At 33.9% G+C, this 18,677-nt stretch overlaps 1 protein-coding gene across 4 annotated transcripts; it reads left to right on the plus strand.

Moving 5' to 3' along the window:
* The first annotated feature begins 1,640 nt into the window (after positions 1-1,640).
* On the plus strand, positions 1,641-17,278 carry LOC100810592 (protein GDAP2 homolog). Of its 4 annotated transcripts, none has more exons than XM_003556639.5 (15): positions 1,641-1,896; positions 2,211-2,582; positions 6,054-6,131; positions 6,383-6,438; positions 6,760-6,879; positions 6,991-7,061; positions 12,799-12,892; positions 13,053-13,256; positions 13,601-13,852; positions 14,967-15,075; positions 15,248-15,315; positions 16,253-16,322; positions 16,437-16,511; positions 16,592-16,683; positions 16,967-17,278. In XM_003556639.5, the coding sequence occupies exons 2-15, from the start codon at positions 2,274-2,276 to the stop codon at positions 17,040-17,042; spliced, it is 1,674 nt and encodes a 557-aa protein (XP_003556687.1). In that variant the 5' UTR covers positions 1,641-1,896; positions 2,211-2,273; the 3' UTR covers positions 17,043-17,278. The 4 variants fall into 4 exon arrangements, 2 of the variants coding, with proteins under 2 accessions (XP_003556687.1, XP_006605548.1); XM_006605485.4 differs by having other exon boundaries at positions 1,664-1,896; positions 13,053-13,301; XR_005890192.1 differs by lacking the exons at positions 16,592-16,683; positions 16,967-17,278 and adding an exon at positions 15,967-16,085 and having other exon boundaries at positions 1,654-1,896; positions 13,053-13,301; positions 16,437-16,509.
* The last annotated feature ends 1,399 nt before the right edge of the window (positions 17,279-18,677 follow it).

Raw genomic sequence — 18,677 nt, forward strand, 5'->3', positions numbered from 1 at the left:
AAACTCATTAGACATTTTCTGTTCTGAAAATATCCAAGACGAAGAAGATATTACTATTACAAAATCAACAAAAAACTAAAGACAGAAGCATCGTGTCAAAATACAACTGTAAATTCAAGACATAAATTTTTACTATTGCAAAGACTCTGACATTGAGTTTATCTACAAAATTTTATTGTAAAAAGGGCCCTGTGACAAAGTAAATGAACAATAACTTTACTGTTCTTGACTGAAGGGGCTTTTGTCTTTTTCTTTTTGTTTGTTCTCTATATATATATAAAGGGTCTTCAGGCTCAGTTGTAGACACGCTAAAAAATACTAGAAAAAGTAGTGAGAGAAATGGAGAGAAAAACTTCGTAATAGTACTTTGTGCAATAATACCAATCTTCTTTTCGGATCTTCCCCCCTTGATTTTTCCGTCAAACTGTAAGTATGGTATCCAATATGTCTGGCTGAATTCTCTGAAGGCACCCTCAAAGGGTCTTACTTCTCTTCATTTAAAAAATGTGAATATGATTTAGAACTCAGATGTTTACTTTACTATTGAATATTTTTTTTTGGGTTTGTTTTTCAAAAACCTCTTTTATCTATTTATTAATAAAAATAAAGAAGTTCGGGAGAAAACTCTTATATATTTAAGCGGGGAATTTTTAGAAAAGTTTTTTTTATCTATTTTTAATTAATATAAATATAACAATTAAGATAATTATGATAAGTATATATATTCTTGGTTTATAATTTTGAATATTTAGATGAATTATTATCAACACATACAAATTCATGTTTATTATATTACTATATTCTGATCTAGTGGGCCCATAAAACTCACTAGCAGCGATATTATTAAACCAGGTAAAGTAATAAACAATAAAACTAAAGACAATTAAAGCACCTAACAATCCACCCCTCTCCCCATCCTAGCATAATTTTTTTAATTGATATGTGTTATTTGATGGTGTGTTAAAAATCTTTTTATTTTTTTTATCTGATCATGATATTTTTCTGACGATCTTTATGGATTGGAGGTCGACTCATGCCTATTAGAAAATAAAAAGTAGATGTGATTGTTAGAATAACATCAAATAACTAATGATTCAAAATCAAATTTTATGTAAAATAAGCATCTATGTTTATAATTATTTTTTATTGATAAATATAATTGAAGGAGTGATTAAATTAATTTTAGTTATCTCTTAATAAAAAAATATTTTGTTATAACATTCATATTAAAACATATTAATATTAATATGATGATAGTAAATATTTTTTTTCAAATTGTCACGTAGATATGTGACATGAATAAAGACAAATTTTGTTTGTACATAAGAAATTATATGTTTTAAAAGTTATGCTTCTTCTTTCATATTGAAAATTTAAATTCATAATCTTAAATAATTTTAAATGATAATGTATAATTAAATGATACAATTATACACTGACATTAAACTAAAAATGATATTATAATTTTTTTCTCCAAAATGTCAAGTAATTTAGTTTAAAAATAAAGAAAAAGAAAAAAAAGAAAACTCAGAGAAAGAAAAGGAGGGAGAATTCACCTTTTTTTTTCCTTCTGCTGACTGAATATTTTAATATTTTTACAAATTCATCTGAATTCATTCTCAGAAAATTCGCTTGAGTCTCACTCACCTGGATCTCAATTACCGAGCCGTAAAGTTTCAGAAAAAGACAAATCAATCATTTTTTTTTTCCTTTTGTCGTAAAACACATAAATAATAAGCTTTTGCATTAGCAAGCTTCGTTGTAACAGCGACCATTACCAACGTACCAATCTTAATCCTTGTTTTTCTCATTTGTCCCAAACAAAATTAATTTTTGTGGAACACTTTTTCGACACCCCCGAATTCCCACCTGCAGATTCTCCCCATCAATTTTCAGGTTTCACTTTCTTCTCTCTCCTGAAAATCTCGAATTAGGGTTCTGATTTTAACTAATTTTCCGTTTTGATGGTACTTTTCAATTTGGGTAATCCGATGAATGATGATGATTCATGATTTGGTTAGTCTTTAAAATTTTTCCATTAGTCTAATTTCTGGTTTTATGATTGAAAGGAAGTTTTTTTTTTTTTTTTTTTTTGTGATTGTATGGCTTATAGTATATAGTATTAGTAGCTGTAGTTTATATATATATCAGATGAGTGAGCTTATTTTATGTTTGCTGAATTCTGAATGTTAGTTTATTGATTGTTGTAGCATAGTGATTGTGGAAGCTCAACAGAGGGATTGGTACTGTAGATAGGGCTAGGAGTCCCTGAAATGTATATGCCTGTGGCTACCTCTGCCACGCTGCGCGGCGGATTGCCTACTGACAGTGGGGACTCTGTTGTGGCATTAGACCAAGTTCCTCGATGGAATGATGCTGATCAGGCCTTGGGGTTTGAAACTTCGTTTTCGAGTTCACACTTCCCCGATCCTTTAGCATCGCCCTCAAGGGTAGACAGTGGCGATGGCAGTGAGTCGGTGTCAAAGTTTCCTGTTGACGATGAAGTCAATTCGAAGATATATTTGTGGCGGGGGAATCCCTGGAATCTTGAGGTGGATGCGGTCGTAAATTCTACAAATGAGGTGAGCACTATCTAGCTTTTTGCTTAGTATTGTTTGTTGTGTTGTTTTTTATCTTGTCACTATGATTTGTGGAACCTCATGATAGTACTCATGCTCATTTAATTGTACCTTGTTTTTTTGTTTAGGCTATGTCACTTTTTGTCCTTTATGTTTTAGTGTTTTTTCATTTGGTTCTTTAAGTTTTAAAAGTTTCATTTTGGTCTTTTCGTCAATTTACTGTTAATGCCGTTAGGGATTTAAATTTGAAATGATTAATTTAATAGTGTAACAATTAGCTTTTTTACGGCTAAAAGATTTCACATGGTTCTCTGATTCTCTAAAATTTTTAAATTTAATATAGTATTATTGTGTTGTTTAAGGTTTCTTTGATTTATGTAACTTCTGTAGGTTGTTTCTGCTGTGTTGTTTACTTGTTTTCTATCTTGTCACTATGATTTGTGAAACTCATGATAGAACTCATGCTCATTTGCTTATAATCGTGAAGTCAACAGAATATAAGAATTTTATGATAAAATTATAAATTTTCCCTGCTGGCTGAAAGTTACTGCCCAAACATCCATGTTATTGACCATTATTATATAGTGCGATGACCAATGAGTGATTCAGTCCACTTAGATAGATTTATATTCTTCCCCCTATGCGTTCCTTTCTTCATTCTTTAATGAGATAATGACCATTAAGGACTCCTAGGGAACAGGTTAGACCTAAAATGACACCAAAACAGGTTATATTGTTATGTAAAGTGATTGTTTTGTCCATAAAACAAAGCAGTTGATAAAGTTTCCAGCCTCTCCCTGTTCTTCAAGTTGAAATTAGATTTTTGTAGGCACCCTTCCTTTTGAGGAAATGCATGAATGTTTCATTTTTTTTAGTCTATAGTTTCTTTATTCTTCTGAAGTTTGGAAGTTTCTAGGGGAGCTAGGTATAACTTGGCTTTCGAAAATTTTAATGAGATAATGAGATTATATAAAATGCTAGATAGACAGGGAGCACTTTAATCCCTATTTCTGAGAATAAGGGAGATTTGCAAAAGTTTGCTAACTATAGAGGGATTAGGCTCATGAACCATGAAACTATGGGACAAAGTAATTAAAAAAAGATCAAGACAAGGGACTTACATTTTAGAGAACCAATTTGGTTTTGTACCAGGCAGGTCAAGGGCTCAATGCTGCATATACCTTTTATGAAGATTGATGGAGAAGTTCCGGAGGAAGCAAAAAGAGCTGCATGTTTTTCATTGAATTACAAGAGGATGACTAGATGCCCAAAGAAGTTTTCTATAAGGCTCTAAAGAAGAAAGGATTTTGTATCACATATATTGGGCCAACAAATATATGTATGATGGTGCTATAATTAGTGTTAGAACCAAGGTTTTAATTTGTGGTTGTGGTCACATTACTTTTTTTGCAATTATGAATATTGCGGATGTTGTGATGTAGATTGCAGTTGTTGTGGTGTGAATTGTTCACAACAACACAAATTATGTTAAAATTATCTGTGTCATTATATAATCTATAAAAAATGTAACTTGTATATTTTTTCTTGTCATTTACATCACAAAAAATTTCCCTCTTTCATATTTTAACTTTTCAAAATTTAAATTTTTTAACCTTTTCCTCTTAATATTTCTCCTGTCTCCTCCAATATTCCTTCACCCAAAAGTTACCTACAGCACATCACCAAAATTTTCCCACTCAAAATTGAACCAATGTTTCCAGTCACACACTCCAGCCTCTTCTCGCTCTTTGCCTTATCTCTCCCGTGTCTCTTTAATCGATCTTTCTCCCTCTCTGTGACCTTGTGATGATGCTGCTGCAGTAGCACTGCAAGCCGACAACCACTTGAGACTGGCAAGTCACCAGAAGCACATACAGGGGGAAAGGAAATATGTTATCAAGGATGGCCGAAAGCTGCAGTTGTCTGTGAAGCAAGTGCCAGAGTCAGACTTGTTGTGAGATGAATGCTGTTATGTCAGGTTCTTTGTGGCCACAACACTGTTCGGTTGCATTCAAGACATGTGATTTCCCTCCATTGTAGCAGTCTGTTGTGGTATTGTTTTCTTCCAATACTGTTTTGTTGTGGCCACATCAACTGTTGCAGACCGTTTTTTTTAAACCCTGGTTAGAACACATGATGGGATCACTAGGGATTTCCTTATAACAGTAGGATTACCAAAGGTCTACTTTGAACCCTTACCTTTTTTCCTTGCCTTTCTTGCACAATGCATTCTTTTTGGAAATGATATAGTCCTAGAGTCGAGAAAATATAAATGATAAAGTAAATTTGTGGAGAAAAGCTTTTGGATGCACATTGTTTTTGATTAAGCTAAGTTAAGAGTGTATTTGGAATGCCAGTTCAGCTAGGTGAACACTAACACTATCTTAAAAGTGAAATTTGAAGATGATACTATTCCACCAGTCCTAAGGTTTAAGTATCTTAGACCTATCATTCAAGATGGTGGATAAAAGAGATGCACCCATACAAGCTGGGTGGATGGAATGAAGAAACAGTTCAAGTGTTTTTCGGGATAATAAGGTGCCTCTTAAGCTTAAAGGAAATTTTTTACCACACAACTATAACATCTGTGATGTTGTATAATATATTTTTCAGCGTCTGATAAAATCAAATTGAACACTTGTGATATTGTTTGCATAGATGTATTCAAATATTAAGAGCCAAAAGCGTGATAATTTTGACAAATGTCCAATTTTTTTTCTTTTCTCAGACCACTTGTTGTTATTCTGTGGCTGCTTGCAACTAGGAATCAAATTATATTCTACCATTATTGACACTTGTCAAGAGTATGTTAGGCCCCCAATTAATAATGTATATAATAAAAGGATTAGGAATAAGCCCAAATAAGATGGGCCCAGCCCTGTTAGTGTATCCAAAGCTGATGTGTAAAGTCGGAGTTAGAAACAGTAGAAGAGTTATTAAAAGGAAAGATTAGAGGGGAATTAGTTAGTTTTGGAGTTGTAACTGATTTGGGGGAGAGACCAGGCTCAAAGGTCCTGGATAGTTTGTACATTCATTTCTTTCTTTGGGAACCTTTGATTCTGAGGAGCAATACACATCCTTTCAGATTTCTTTTTGCCATTCTTTCGTCTTTTCATTATTCTTTACCAGTTCCTTACAGAGTCCTTTTCATATTTTTGTGTGAATATTTTATCCTGCATCTTAGTGTGTAACTACATAATATGAGATATTAATTCTAGATCCTCCTAATCAATCTTCCTAATGGTCCTCCTAATTACTAAATAAAAAAATTATTGATTGCATTTTGTGTTCTCAAGGCATGAAATGCATCTACTTTCTATTTAATGTTTTCTTTAGTAGGTATCAGAAATATAATGATTATTAGTAGGATATATCATTATTCATAATATAATGATACTGTTAAGCATGTTAGACATGAAATGGGGCTAATGTTATCTTATTTCTTACCTGGTTTTCATTTCTTGTCATGAACAGAATATGGATGAAGCACACAGCAGCCCAGGGTTGCATGATGCAGCTGGACCTGGTCTTGCAGAAGAATGTGCGACACTGGTATAGTTAATTATTTACCAAAAATCTATTATGAACTCCATGTTGAAGTTGAATGTTATGCGAGCTTGGCACATGAATTACATATTTATTAATTATTATGTTTTTAGTTATTTTATATTTTGTGGTTTAATATTTCTTAATCTTGTAAGAAGCAGCTCCAGAAAAATTGTCATATCTCAGTAACATATTGGAAGCAGCTTTCTGTAAATGATGCTTCGGAATATTGATTAATACATCTGTATTGTTGACAGGGTGGATGTCGAACAGGGATGGCTAAAGTTACCAAGCCATATGACCTTCCTGCCAGGTTTGTATGACCCCCCCCCCCAAGAAAAAAAAAATTGCTAGTTCAAGGTAAAGAAACAACAGTCCTGTTTTATTGGATTTGTATAATAATTTAAAATGTTGAATACCATGTTTTTTCTCCGGTGGTTTGGATCTTAGATCTGTTTTTTCTTTTCCCTTTTTGGTGAAATCTGAGATCTGTAAATCATATGTCGCACTCCAGAAATTATGTTGATGCATTGATTGCATTGTACTTTTATACTCCTTTGTTACTTGCCAATCTCTTGTCTATATTTTGGATTCTTAGTATACCATGTTTTATTCTTTGATAAATTACCCGCAGGAAAATTATCCACACTGTTGGCCCAAAGTATGCTATAAAGTACCATAATGCTGCAGAGAATGCTTTAAGTCATTGCTATCGTTCTTGCTTGGAGCTTCTGATTGAAAATGGGCTTCAAAGGTTCCCTGCCCCCTCCCAAATGTTTTATTGTTTTTTTCCTTACATTTTATTGTTTTCATGAATGCCATGCTTAAAATTCTGACTTACTTTTTTTGGCATGTATTTATGTAGCATTGCTATGGGCTGTATTTATACGGAGGCAAAGAACTATCCCCGAGAACCAGCTGCACATGTAGCTATAAGTGAGACTTTATGTTTACGTGATTTTACTTTTTCAATTTGTTTCTTTTGATGTTGTAACCTAATACATGATTTATTAGGCAGCCTCATGGGAAGTTGAGAACATAATTACCTACTTTTGGGTATTATTATTACTTGTTTATTGTTGTTTCATCCATACTTAAAATAAAAGGACTGTTAGGAATCTTGTAATTATGTAATTTATATTGTGTGAATAGGATTTTTTTTGTAATTAGTCATATTATGAGCTGTATAAGTATGACCATTATGCATTGTATTTATGACTCTAATAAGAGCATCTGCTATGTAGTCAAGACACACGGATTCATTCACATGTTCTCTTGTTTTACTCCCTCTCAACAAGGTAGTAGAGTTTAACAAGAGGCAACCCTAATTTGTGATTTCTCGGTGGGTCCATAATCCACTAGTGCAAAATTCTTCCTGAATCTAAGCCCGCCTCTGGTTTTCAGCCATCTTTCCAGCAAGTATTCCCACCTTTTGCCATCACTGCTGGCCATGTAGAGCTGCACACGCTGCCATCTGCTGCCACCTTTTCTGCCTGCTGAATACACCTCTAGACTTTGTCTTACTAAGATCAATTGATCCCCAGCAAACCCACCTCGATTGGTGGTCTCATGCATTTTCATGTGCATCGCCGTCTCTAGTTGTAGTTTCTCATGTGCCGGCACTTCTTGCCGTGTGTGGTGGCATGTCCAGCTGCCCATTCTCGCCGCTGAATATAGTGACTGGATTCTCTCTCCCCTTCCAGATTCTGTCTTAGAATTTGGGTTTGAACTTAACTCAATTCCAAAAGCTAGCTCATAGGGTGAGGGTTGTCCCCCACTTATATACTCTATCTTGACACAATCTCTAGCTGATGTGGGACTTGGATTTTTTCCCAATATTCTGCAGTCACTTGTTTGGTTTGGCCCTTGGTTTGGTTGGTTACCCTTGATTTGTGTTCTTTAGCCCTTGTTTTGGGTGTATTTTTGCTACCCACTCTCACCCATGGTTGGATCTACCTCTAGTGGCTTTTGAGGCTATGCTAGCTATTTTTACCATGTCATTGCTCTATTGTCTACTGACAAGTTAGATGGCTAAAGGGATAGGATTACTTTGATCACTTCACCACTGAGACTGATATTGTTGCTGAGGTTGATTATTCCAAGTGAAATAAGATTGATGCTCTATGTTGTAGCATCATCAAGTCCACCCATTCACACCTCTTCAATGCAGATCTTTTGTGTTCACGAGACGTGTGAAGCTGTTTGGGAGCAAGTGAAAATCCTTTATGCCAATAAATATAATGTCTACATAGGGTTTGCCCAAACCTCATGAGTATTATTTCCCCTAGACGGTTTGATGGCACTATGGCAGAATATTTGGGCAAAGTCCATGGGGGCCCTACATTACTTAAATGTGCTCATGCCACCTGCAGATACCCTACCAAGAAGTGTGAACATTACAGGAAAATTTTGAAGTTGTTGGCTTTATATGAGCTACTTGTAGAATATTCATTTGTATGTGATGAAATTATTGGTTCTCCTAATGTGCCCAGTGCCCACTCTCAACTTTGCTCGATCTACCTTCTTGTGTGTACCAGCCAAGTTACTAATTGATGTGGGTGTGCGGTGTGCCTCCTGCCCCTATTGATTATTCGGCCTTTGTCTCTCATAGTGGTGATCATAGTCATTCCCACAAACCAAGCAAATAACGTCCCTAGTGCAATCACTTCCATAAGGTTGGCCATACAATTGAACAGTGCTATGCTTTATGTGGCCACCCTCGTTAGGGGGTCTAATCATCAAGCACCACTGGTCCACTAGCTATTCCTATTGACTTCGTGATGTGTGAGAATTGTTAAAGGTCTTGTTCAACTGCCTCTATTGTCCACACTGGTAATTGTAATTCCTTTGCCTGTATCTCCCATTCTACATTTCTCTATTGATCACATCACTGGTGATATGGCATTAAACAGGTTAGGCAAGCTCTGTTATTGACTGGATATCTACTTCTAGCTTTTGCATTTTTATTGGTGATTATTTGATTTCCTAGAGAAGCTAGAAGCAGTGTAGTGTTGTACTATCAAATGCATAAGCAAAATGTTGAGTCATGACTTCAGCCACTTTTCAACTTATCTACCTCAAGCAATTGCTTAAAGAACTGAGATTTGGGGAGGTTAAGCATATTACACTCATTTGTGATATTCATTAACCTTGCATATTGCCTCAAATCTAGTGTTTCATTAGAGGACCTAACTCATTGAGATAGATAGCCATCTAATTTGGAAAAGATTTTACATAGAGATATCACTACCTTTTTGTCAATTTGAATGACCAACTAGTGGATGTTCTTACTGATTCATTGAGAGGTCTTCGAATTGGTTATGTAAGTAAAAAGGTGCATATGGTTTATATGCTCCAGCTTAAAGGGCAGTGTTGGGAATCTTGTAATTATGTAATAAATTGTGTACATAGGGAAATATTGTAATTAGTGGTATTATGAGCTGTATAATTTTGTGAACATTGTCCAATGTATTCATGACTCTAATTATAAATAAGAGCCTCTGATGTGTAGTTAAGACATGCGGGTTCATTCACATAGTCTCTCATTTTTCTTCCTCTCAACAGCCACTAATGCCAAAGACCAGGAATATGAGTTCCTAACTTAATATTAAGGGAAACTAAAATTTGGGGGAAAGGGAAGAGGAGGTGGGAGATAGAATGTTAGGGAACCCCCATTAGTAGTTAGTTATATTATTCAAAGAAATACAAGGGGTTATGTTAATGGGTCTGCAACTGATTGTGCCCATTGAGGGTGAGTTTATGTTAGCAGTTCAGTTGTTGCCTATAAATAGGAAAAGGAGTTGAGAAGGAAGTCAATTGGGGTGAATGAAATAGAATTGGGACTAGGGATATGCCTGGATCTCTCGAATATCTATGGAACTCATTGTAAAGGTACTCAAAATCAATAAACGAATTCTGTTTTCCTTTCATTTTTGATCCAGTTTCTAACATAGAATGTCAAAGTATGCTCTCTAAGTTGTCTATCAATTCCTTGCTGTTTGCAGAATTTGATATTTTATATTATCATTTCATTGATTTTTAATGGCAGCTTGAGTAGGAGAACAGAGTACATGCGGGTGCATTGTAACGCCCCATTTTTCGTAAAATAAATTAAAAAAGATTTTATTTAAAAATAAATCGAGTTTTAGGAAAATAATGATGTTGTAATTAAATAAATAAGAAGAAATAATTTTATTAATTAAAATAATGGTTTTAAGGTAAATAAAATAAATATTTGTTCTTGGAAAATAAAAAGGATGTTTATTTATTCATTTGATAAGAAGTAAAATAAAATTCATTTTTATAAAATAATAATAGATTAAATAATAGGTTGAGAGTATTCTAACTATAAATAGAGACATATTAGGTCAGCTTTTACATTTACGATACGTCTCTATGTTCTATCTTCCTCTTAATTTCGTTTTTTATTTCCTCTTCCAAAACTCTTTTTTTTGCGCATACACTCAAACTCATCCCAATAAAACTATGATCTCAGACTTGTTAATCGTCAGATCGTTGTGAAATTTGTACACCAGATTCGGAACTCATTTTTGCACATCCCCACCGTTGGGATTTGTGAAATAATGTCGAGGTGAGAGAAATGTCCCTCGCACATAACTTTCTTTTTTTAGCATACACCCAAACTTGTTTTAGTAAAACTAGGATCTCAGACTCGTTAACCATTGGATCGTTGTGAAATTTAGACACCAGGTTCGGAACTCACTTACTCATATCTCCACCGTTGGGATTTCCAAAATAATGACCGTGGAGAGAGAAATGTCTCTCACATAGAGACAGTGAAATGGAGGCTCCAATCCCTTTCCTTCTCTCTAACGATTGGAAACCCTAGAAGAGCAACCAGAGGAAAAATTTGAGGAATCTTAGGGAACCTCTAGAGACTCCGCTATGACTGCCAGATTACACACGTGAGCCTGCTTAGAGGTAAGGGATGAGTCTATCGCATTTTGGGCTAGAATGAACATGTATAGGAATCCTTAGAGGGTCATATTGAGATTTGCTTTGGGATGTTTATTGTATTCTAATTCTTCCTTTACGATTATATTTACGAGATTGTTGTGTTTGACAGACTAATTGATGCCCTGATGCAAATTGGTTGATAAAATTAAGTGTTCTTGATGTTTCGTGTTTTTTACCTTTGATTTTGATACGATTATGTGAAATTGTTTGAGGGGTTTCACTCCCCATGTTTTGAGAATCATTTTTGAATAATTCGTTTGTGTTTTGGACAAAATTTACTAGATTAGCATGGTGAATTGTTATATTGGGATCATGAAATTATGATTGAGATTGTGTGTAAGTGATAAATTAAACATGTGATGAATTGTGAGATCACACGAGTATTGAGATGTTGTATGCATTGAATTGTGAGCTATGAACCGTATAATCACACGACTGTAAGACCCTTTAAAAACGATGAGTATTGTGATGGGATCCACTGTGGGAATCCGACGAGTTTAATCACTTTGAGGCGTGACGAGTTAAAATTATTTTGAGAACAATTGAGGAGTTGTGTGTTTTGTACAGTTCATAGATAGAGTCTGCATGCTAATATGTTTTCTAGGTTGGACCTGAATCAGGAGGAAGAGGCCCTGACGGACTCTTCAGAGTGTAGGCCTTGGGGGTAAATACATTCGATTTGAATGTTCCTTGAAGCCTATGCTGATTCCATATGATTGGAGCGTTCTCGCAAAACAGAGTGACCCTGCCTGGTCTCCCTATAATCTTACCTAGTGAGAGTGACTTGACTTACCAGTGTGTGGTATGTCTTGTCATGTACTCCTAGACGTCTAACGAGGTTTTTCACTGACATGATATCACATTATATATAGGATTGAGTCTTAATATATTTATTGCATAATGTTTGTGTATTGATCTATATTGATTGGTTGCATGATATTATGTTTTGATCCTGGAGTACATGAATGATGTGAGAAAATGTGAGACGTATAGTGTTGAGATGTGATGTTACACGATAAGTGGTGAAATGACGTGAGCTGTGTTGAAGTAAGTTGTATTTCATGATATGTATATTTATGGATCCTGTGATGATCTTGAACTTTGTGTTCATGGGAGTAGATGGTTAGGTGGATGATTATGGAGAACCTCATGCTAGAGAACATTGGAACATAATGTTCAAATAGGATGTGACATTAGGATATGTGTTTCTGTATTATTAGCATAAAGTTCTAGATATGTACTTTTTATCATTTTGTTTTACATGCTTAGTTTTTAGTTTATTCTTTTGAGTTTTGGACGGTCTTGTTTTGAGATGTGATAATTTTATTATTTATTTGGACAAGTTCTATGATGATGTTAGAAAAGTGAATGTGGGTCTTTTATCCTTTTGAAATACTTTTATTTAAATGTTTTAAAACTTTTAATTAATTCTGCATTCCTATTCCTTTTATTATTAATATATATATGTGTGGAGTAGAGGGTGTCACATGCATCTTTTTATCTTTTTATCTTTTTCATAAATCATAATTATACTGTAATGTATAATTTCCAATGATCTCAGCTTATTTTTTCATGTCCCTGCTGAATGCATCTAGTATATAAATTATAAAGTATGATTTATGTGTCAAGTTAGCAAGTGTTTATAAATTCGTGAAGGGTGGTATATTAATCTTAGGATAAACCATCTTTTATTCAGGAACAGTGCGGCGATTTCTTGAGAAGCAGAAAAACAACATAATAGCTGTTGTCTTTTGCACTGTGAGCACAACTGATACTGAGATATATAAAAGGTAGTTTAAGCATTTGTTTGTTTTGATGATGATATCTGCAAATGTTTTGAGTAACTTGAACTTCCAATAGTTACATAAGTTAGGTTGATTTTCTTTTCAGACAACCTTTAGACTTTGTATTAATTATTTATTATTTTTACCTTTTGTATTATTCATGAAGGTTGCTTCCACTGTACTTTCCTCGGGATAAACATGAGGAGCAGGTTGCTTTGTCTAAACTTCCTGCAGATGTTGGGGATGAAAATGGTGAGACAATCTCAGATGAGCGTAAAATCAGAATAAAGCCTTTGCCCAAAAGGAGAGTTTCAACACCACCTGAATTTCCAGTTGATCTTCCTGTTAGTGATGTTGGCTTGGTTAGCAGGTCAGTAGTTGATGCAAACCAAATTCACAGAATAACAAATAACAGGTAAAATGGATCAATTATGGAAAGCAACCAACGATTGATTTATTGGAGCAGATAATATAACTAATATTTTGTTACAACTATTCAAGCCTTCTGTGTTTCACCTTATTCGAGATATCTGTCTGAATATTGTAAAACCAAAACAGATAATACAGTCATGTGCACTGGTAATATAACTCTCATTTGATTGCACATAACTGTATTTGCCTGAGAGTTTTTGTTGTATTTGATTAAACAGAAAACAATCCATTTTTTTAATCTAACTTCTGGTAGAAGTTTCCTGATCCATGTGGCTATTATAGGAATTCATCACATTTAGATTCATTTCTGGATCCTGCCTTCATGTCCATGATCAAAGACCCCGATCAAAGGCGGATGGAGCAGTGGGAGAAAACTGCCGAAGCACAAAGAGGCTGGAATTGTGCTAAATTGATTGGATATGGCGACCTTGGTCGACCCACATTGTCTGCTGCCGAAGAATATTCTCTACACTCTAGATACCTGTCTAAAGCAAATTCCTTGAATCTTTCTGAAATTGCAGAAATGAAAATTGTGTAAGTATCCATATATTTCATCATCTGTTTTGCATGCATGCTCAGAGTTTTAGTAGTATTTGTGGGGATTTATTTTTATTTTGTTAGGATGATTGAATCCTTCTTACTAACAATGTTTTGCCAAAGATGAATTTAACTTTTAAGGTTGTAAAATTCCCTTTATCCTTTTTGGCTTTTTTATCAAGTAACTTAAGAATATTTTTCTATTCCAATAGATCACAAGTAACCTGAGTCTATACAAGGGAAAAGGGAGCAAGGAAATTGGGACATGAGGGTAATCTGGAAAATAGTAAGGGCAATGAAGGAATAACAACTAATGGGATAAGGAAAGATTTGGTTGGGGGAGAGCTTGATGGGTGTTATAACAGAATGGACAGGTGGCAGCCTTTGGTTGGAGAGGGGGATTCTAGCATGATTGGAGAGATGGAAAGGAAATATAGAGGAGTGAAGGGATTCAGAAGAAGGGGGGAATTTTGGGGCAAGGACATTAGGAAGGCTTCTGCCTGACAGGGGTTGCATATTTTGTAGTGTCTCTTTATTTGTTAATACTTTCCTTTTGTTTCTGATTCTAATGTTGTTTAGTTCAGATCAGATCATTGAGTTGTAAATTGCAATATAAATTGAGTATCAAATACATTAATATTCAACGGTCAGACTGTTCGTTTTGTAATGATAGCAAGTTTTTGCGGTGAAGAAAATAAAAATAATATTGCTGGATAAGATTTAATTACTTAGAATGGTGAGAAATGAGAAATATAAAACTTTCTGAATTAACTTTTATTTATATACAAGAAGATTACAAAGATAGTAAATGTCAAATACAATTAACAAGGAAGCAACTATTTAGCATTATTTCCTAAGATACATTTAACTTATTGGACTTGCTATACAAAGAACCTAAGCCATTTCTAAAGTAAAACATTAATGTGGTTCAGCTTCCAACAAGATTCAATAATAATTGAAATTATGATGTTGTTTTGTGTTTCGGAAATTCCTTACATTCTTGTTACTCCTAGCCTATCAATCTTAATGCTTCATGTATGTGTTCAGACTAATCTTTTTAAGGGTTTATATGATTTTTGCAATTAATGTCCGAGATATATGTGTTTTTCAGCTATCGTGGTGGGGTAGACAGTGAGGGTCATCCTGTCATGGTTGTTGTGGGGGCCCACTTTTTACTTAGGTGCCTTGATCTGGAGCGATTTGTGCTCTATGTGGTGAAGGTAATTTGGTTATACCCTGCTGCTGGATATCTTTTTCTGTTGGCAAGCATTAGTTGGCCATTATAATTTTTTTAGCAATGCATACTTCTATTTGAAAGTAAAAACTGATTTGTGTTCATAAGTTCTAATCTTTCTTTTTTCCCCCGTTGTTTTCCTTGGTGTTAAATTTCAGGAGTTTGAGCCGTTAATACAGAAGCCTTTTTCTATTGTCTACTTCCACTCTGCTGCATCTTTGCAGGTGTAAGTGTTAAATGTTTGAACTCTAGATGTACTCATTGGTCTGTTATTTTTTCATGAAATATAGGTTTGGTTTATGCTAATCATTGAAAAATATTTTAGGAATGTTCAAGGGGAATGAGCTAATTGTTAAACTTTCATTGCTAACTAATTATTTTGTGTGAATTATGTGATTACTTTGTCAAACTAATTGAAGTAGTTCTGTATCCATAAGTTTTGGTAATTGGTAATCCTCTCTTTTTATTCAACTAGATAAAGGGAAATCTGAAAATTCAACAGTCAAGTTATAGAAAATATGTTTGAACATTTTTGTTCTATACATCTGCAATAGTATTTTGGTTACCAAACTATTCACATTGTATTGGCAGTGCATAGTTGCTGGAAACATATGCTTGGCCATTGGCTTTGTCAATGCGAGGCATGACATCATTAAGCCACTTGACCACTTGTAGTTTGTACATTTGTTGAGAATGATTCTGCGAAATTTTTCTTCCATGTTTATGTTACTAAAACTTGATACATAGCCCGATGTTAAATTTGAGCTACCCTTTGGTTTGATTCAATGTGACTTAAGTATATGCTACTTTGTTGAGGATGCTTTAGTTGTTGAAATGAATTGTTTGCTGAGGGAAGATATTCCTGTTTGAGTGGTAGGCTTTTATGACGAATCACTTAAGAGACAAAGGTGACCCTTTTTGGATAAATTGTGTTAAAATAAATTGAAGTTGTGCCACTGGAGTGAAGCACATGAATGAAAGTTAGTAAGTTTGAAGGTTGGTTAAGAATATTTTACATAAGCAAGTTGCATTATGAATCGTGAAAGTGTGTGTGTGGTTTACAATTATTGGTTTTTTCTCCTGATTTTTTTTCAATACCCATGGTTTTGGCTTTGTTGACGGAGTTTAATTTTAGTTTTCCCATCCTGTTTTGATATAATTAGGCAGCCAGACCTGGGTTGGATGAGAAGATTGCAACAAATACTTGGTCGGAAGCACCAGCGCAACCTGCATGTGAGCACTGCTTATTTTCTTCTCTGTTTGGTTTGGTACTCTTACAAACGATTTCTGTTGTCCTAATGCATTACACTTTGAAGGTTTTCTGATTTCTCAATCTGACGTGTGTAGGCAATATATGTCCTTCACCCAACTTTCGGACTAAAAGCGGCAGTATTTGGACTTCAGATGTTTGTGGACAATGTGGTACAGTAGTAGAATTTATGCATATTTAATGACCTCATATGTGTGTTTGTATATTTGTGTTATTAAAAGTTGACTTTCAGGTTTGGAAGAAAGTGGTATATGTTGATCGCCTTCTGCAGCTCTTCAGATACGTACCTCGTGAACAGTTGACCATCCCAGATTTTGTGTTTCAGTTGAGTGTTTATGTTTTCACACAATGCCATCAATACGTTTTCTTTTTCATAATATTATTCTGTGCAATGTGCCATTTTCAATATACGGCTTCTGAAAAGTATTTGGATTGAAGCAATTCTAGCTGGCTAGGAATGCCCTATGCTAATAGAGTATCATCACAGGAGTTCTTTCGACTTCTTTGTGCTGCAAATTATTTTTCTTTCTGTATCTATTTCCTTATAGTAAATGTAGTTTAGATGATAGGCTTGGCATTAATTTGCTTCATACTTTTATTCACACAGGCATGACTTGGAAGTGAATGGAGGGACGGGTCTCATTGTGGATCCAAGAACAAAATATGTGTACAACAGACCATGACACCCTGCAGTTTCTAAATTGTTTGCCTTGCCCTTGTTGTCGCTGTTAACAGGAAGAGTGGCTTGTATTAGTTTGAAATGTGTATGGAACCATTTTTTTTTTCTTTGGGACGTTTGGAAGGAGTGATAAGTTCCCCTGTATGTATATGTAATTAATTGCGGAAGCTAATTTGTTGGATTTCTTTAATTGTTTGTATATTCAAGGGAAATATATTAAATAAAATTAGTCTTTGATCATTTCCATTTCTATCATTGCATCACTGGTTTTTTTTTTATTATTTCTTTCTATCACATCATATCAATTATTATAGCAGGATTTTTCTATTTTTTTTCTCTCACTAGATATCTACTAAATTTAGTGTTAAATGTTCTACCAAACCTGTGGTTTAGTTGTCTGGTCATTATTAACGTTTTAATGTGATTTTGTCTTTTGTTAAATTGTTTTAAAAGCTTGCTTGTGGTTTTTTAGTTCGGAAGAATTTCAGAATTTTAGCTTTCAGTAGAATTCCCATGAATTTCATAAAAAGGGTTGTTACATAATGAATTTTGATATGAACTAATTCTTTGAACAATTCCCATGAATCCGCTAATTAGAATGATCATGTGTTATTCTAAGTGATTATGACTTGGTTTAGTCTATAGAATGATCATATATTCTAAGATAGAAGCAGTCTAGCAGATTTTGAGGAAATGACATAACCTTTTAGATTTTACGTTATAAGGATATCATCAACTATCCATTATACAAGAAGCTCAAGTACAAGAGGAGGAAGTCAGCGAATATATTGTACTATGCAATTAATTTTTCATCCTAAATCTTGTTTTTGGTCTATACGAGTCATTTATTGATTTAAGATGCTTGTTTAACGATAGATTAATATGCTCACAAAAATTTGAAACATCAGTATGATGGAGTTTTAAAAAGAAATTTAGTGGATGTCTTAAATACTGATTTATTTAAACTTATTTGTTAAAATAAATATTTATTTTAATAAAATAAACACTTTATTTTTTTAGTGTAATTTGTCTAAATTGTTTTTGCTTAAAAAAATAAATTTCTGTTTATTTTAAAAAATAAATCCATCTACTTTTTAAGAAAGTTCTTATATAAAAAGTACTTATTTTAAAGTTGTCATTCATAATTTGTTGAAAAAAATTTGCAATTTTCATCAAAATTTTGATTCAAGATAGATTCAGTAAACAACATTACTTCCACTAAAAATTCTCCAATAATTATATAACATTGTTCGATCCAGAGATTGAATTACAATATGTGACATCCTTTATCCCCAATATACATATAAATAAAAAAAACATATAAAAATGTAAAATTTAATTAAATCAATTTTATTCAAATGATGTAAACAAATTCACGTGAGTAAAATGATCACATTTGCTTCAATCATCAAATTAAAAATTTATCAAATAAGGATATGAAAACATCTCTGGTCCAAAACAAGGCCACCTAAATTTTTAAAAAGGAAACAAGTTAAGCAGCGGAATAACATAAAGTAACAAGTTCAAAATATTATGCAAAGAATATAGAAACCCATGCTTCAATGTCTCATCCTATCAGAGTGTTGTGTTTCAGTGTCCTATAGCATGAGATTCCTTAAAACAATTCACCTAACCATCT

Source organism: Glycine max, chromosome 20 (genome assembly GCF_000004515.6).
Source record: "Glycine max cultivar Williams 82 chromosome 20, Glycine_max_v4.0, whole genome shotgun sequence".
Lineage (NCBI taxonomy): Eukaryota > Viridiplantae > Streptophyta > Magnoliopsida > Fabales > Fabaceae > Glycine > Glycine max.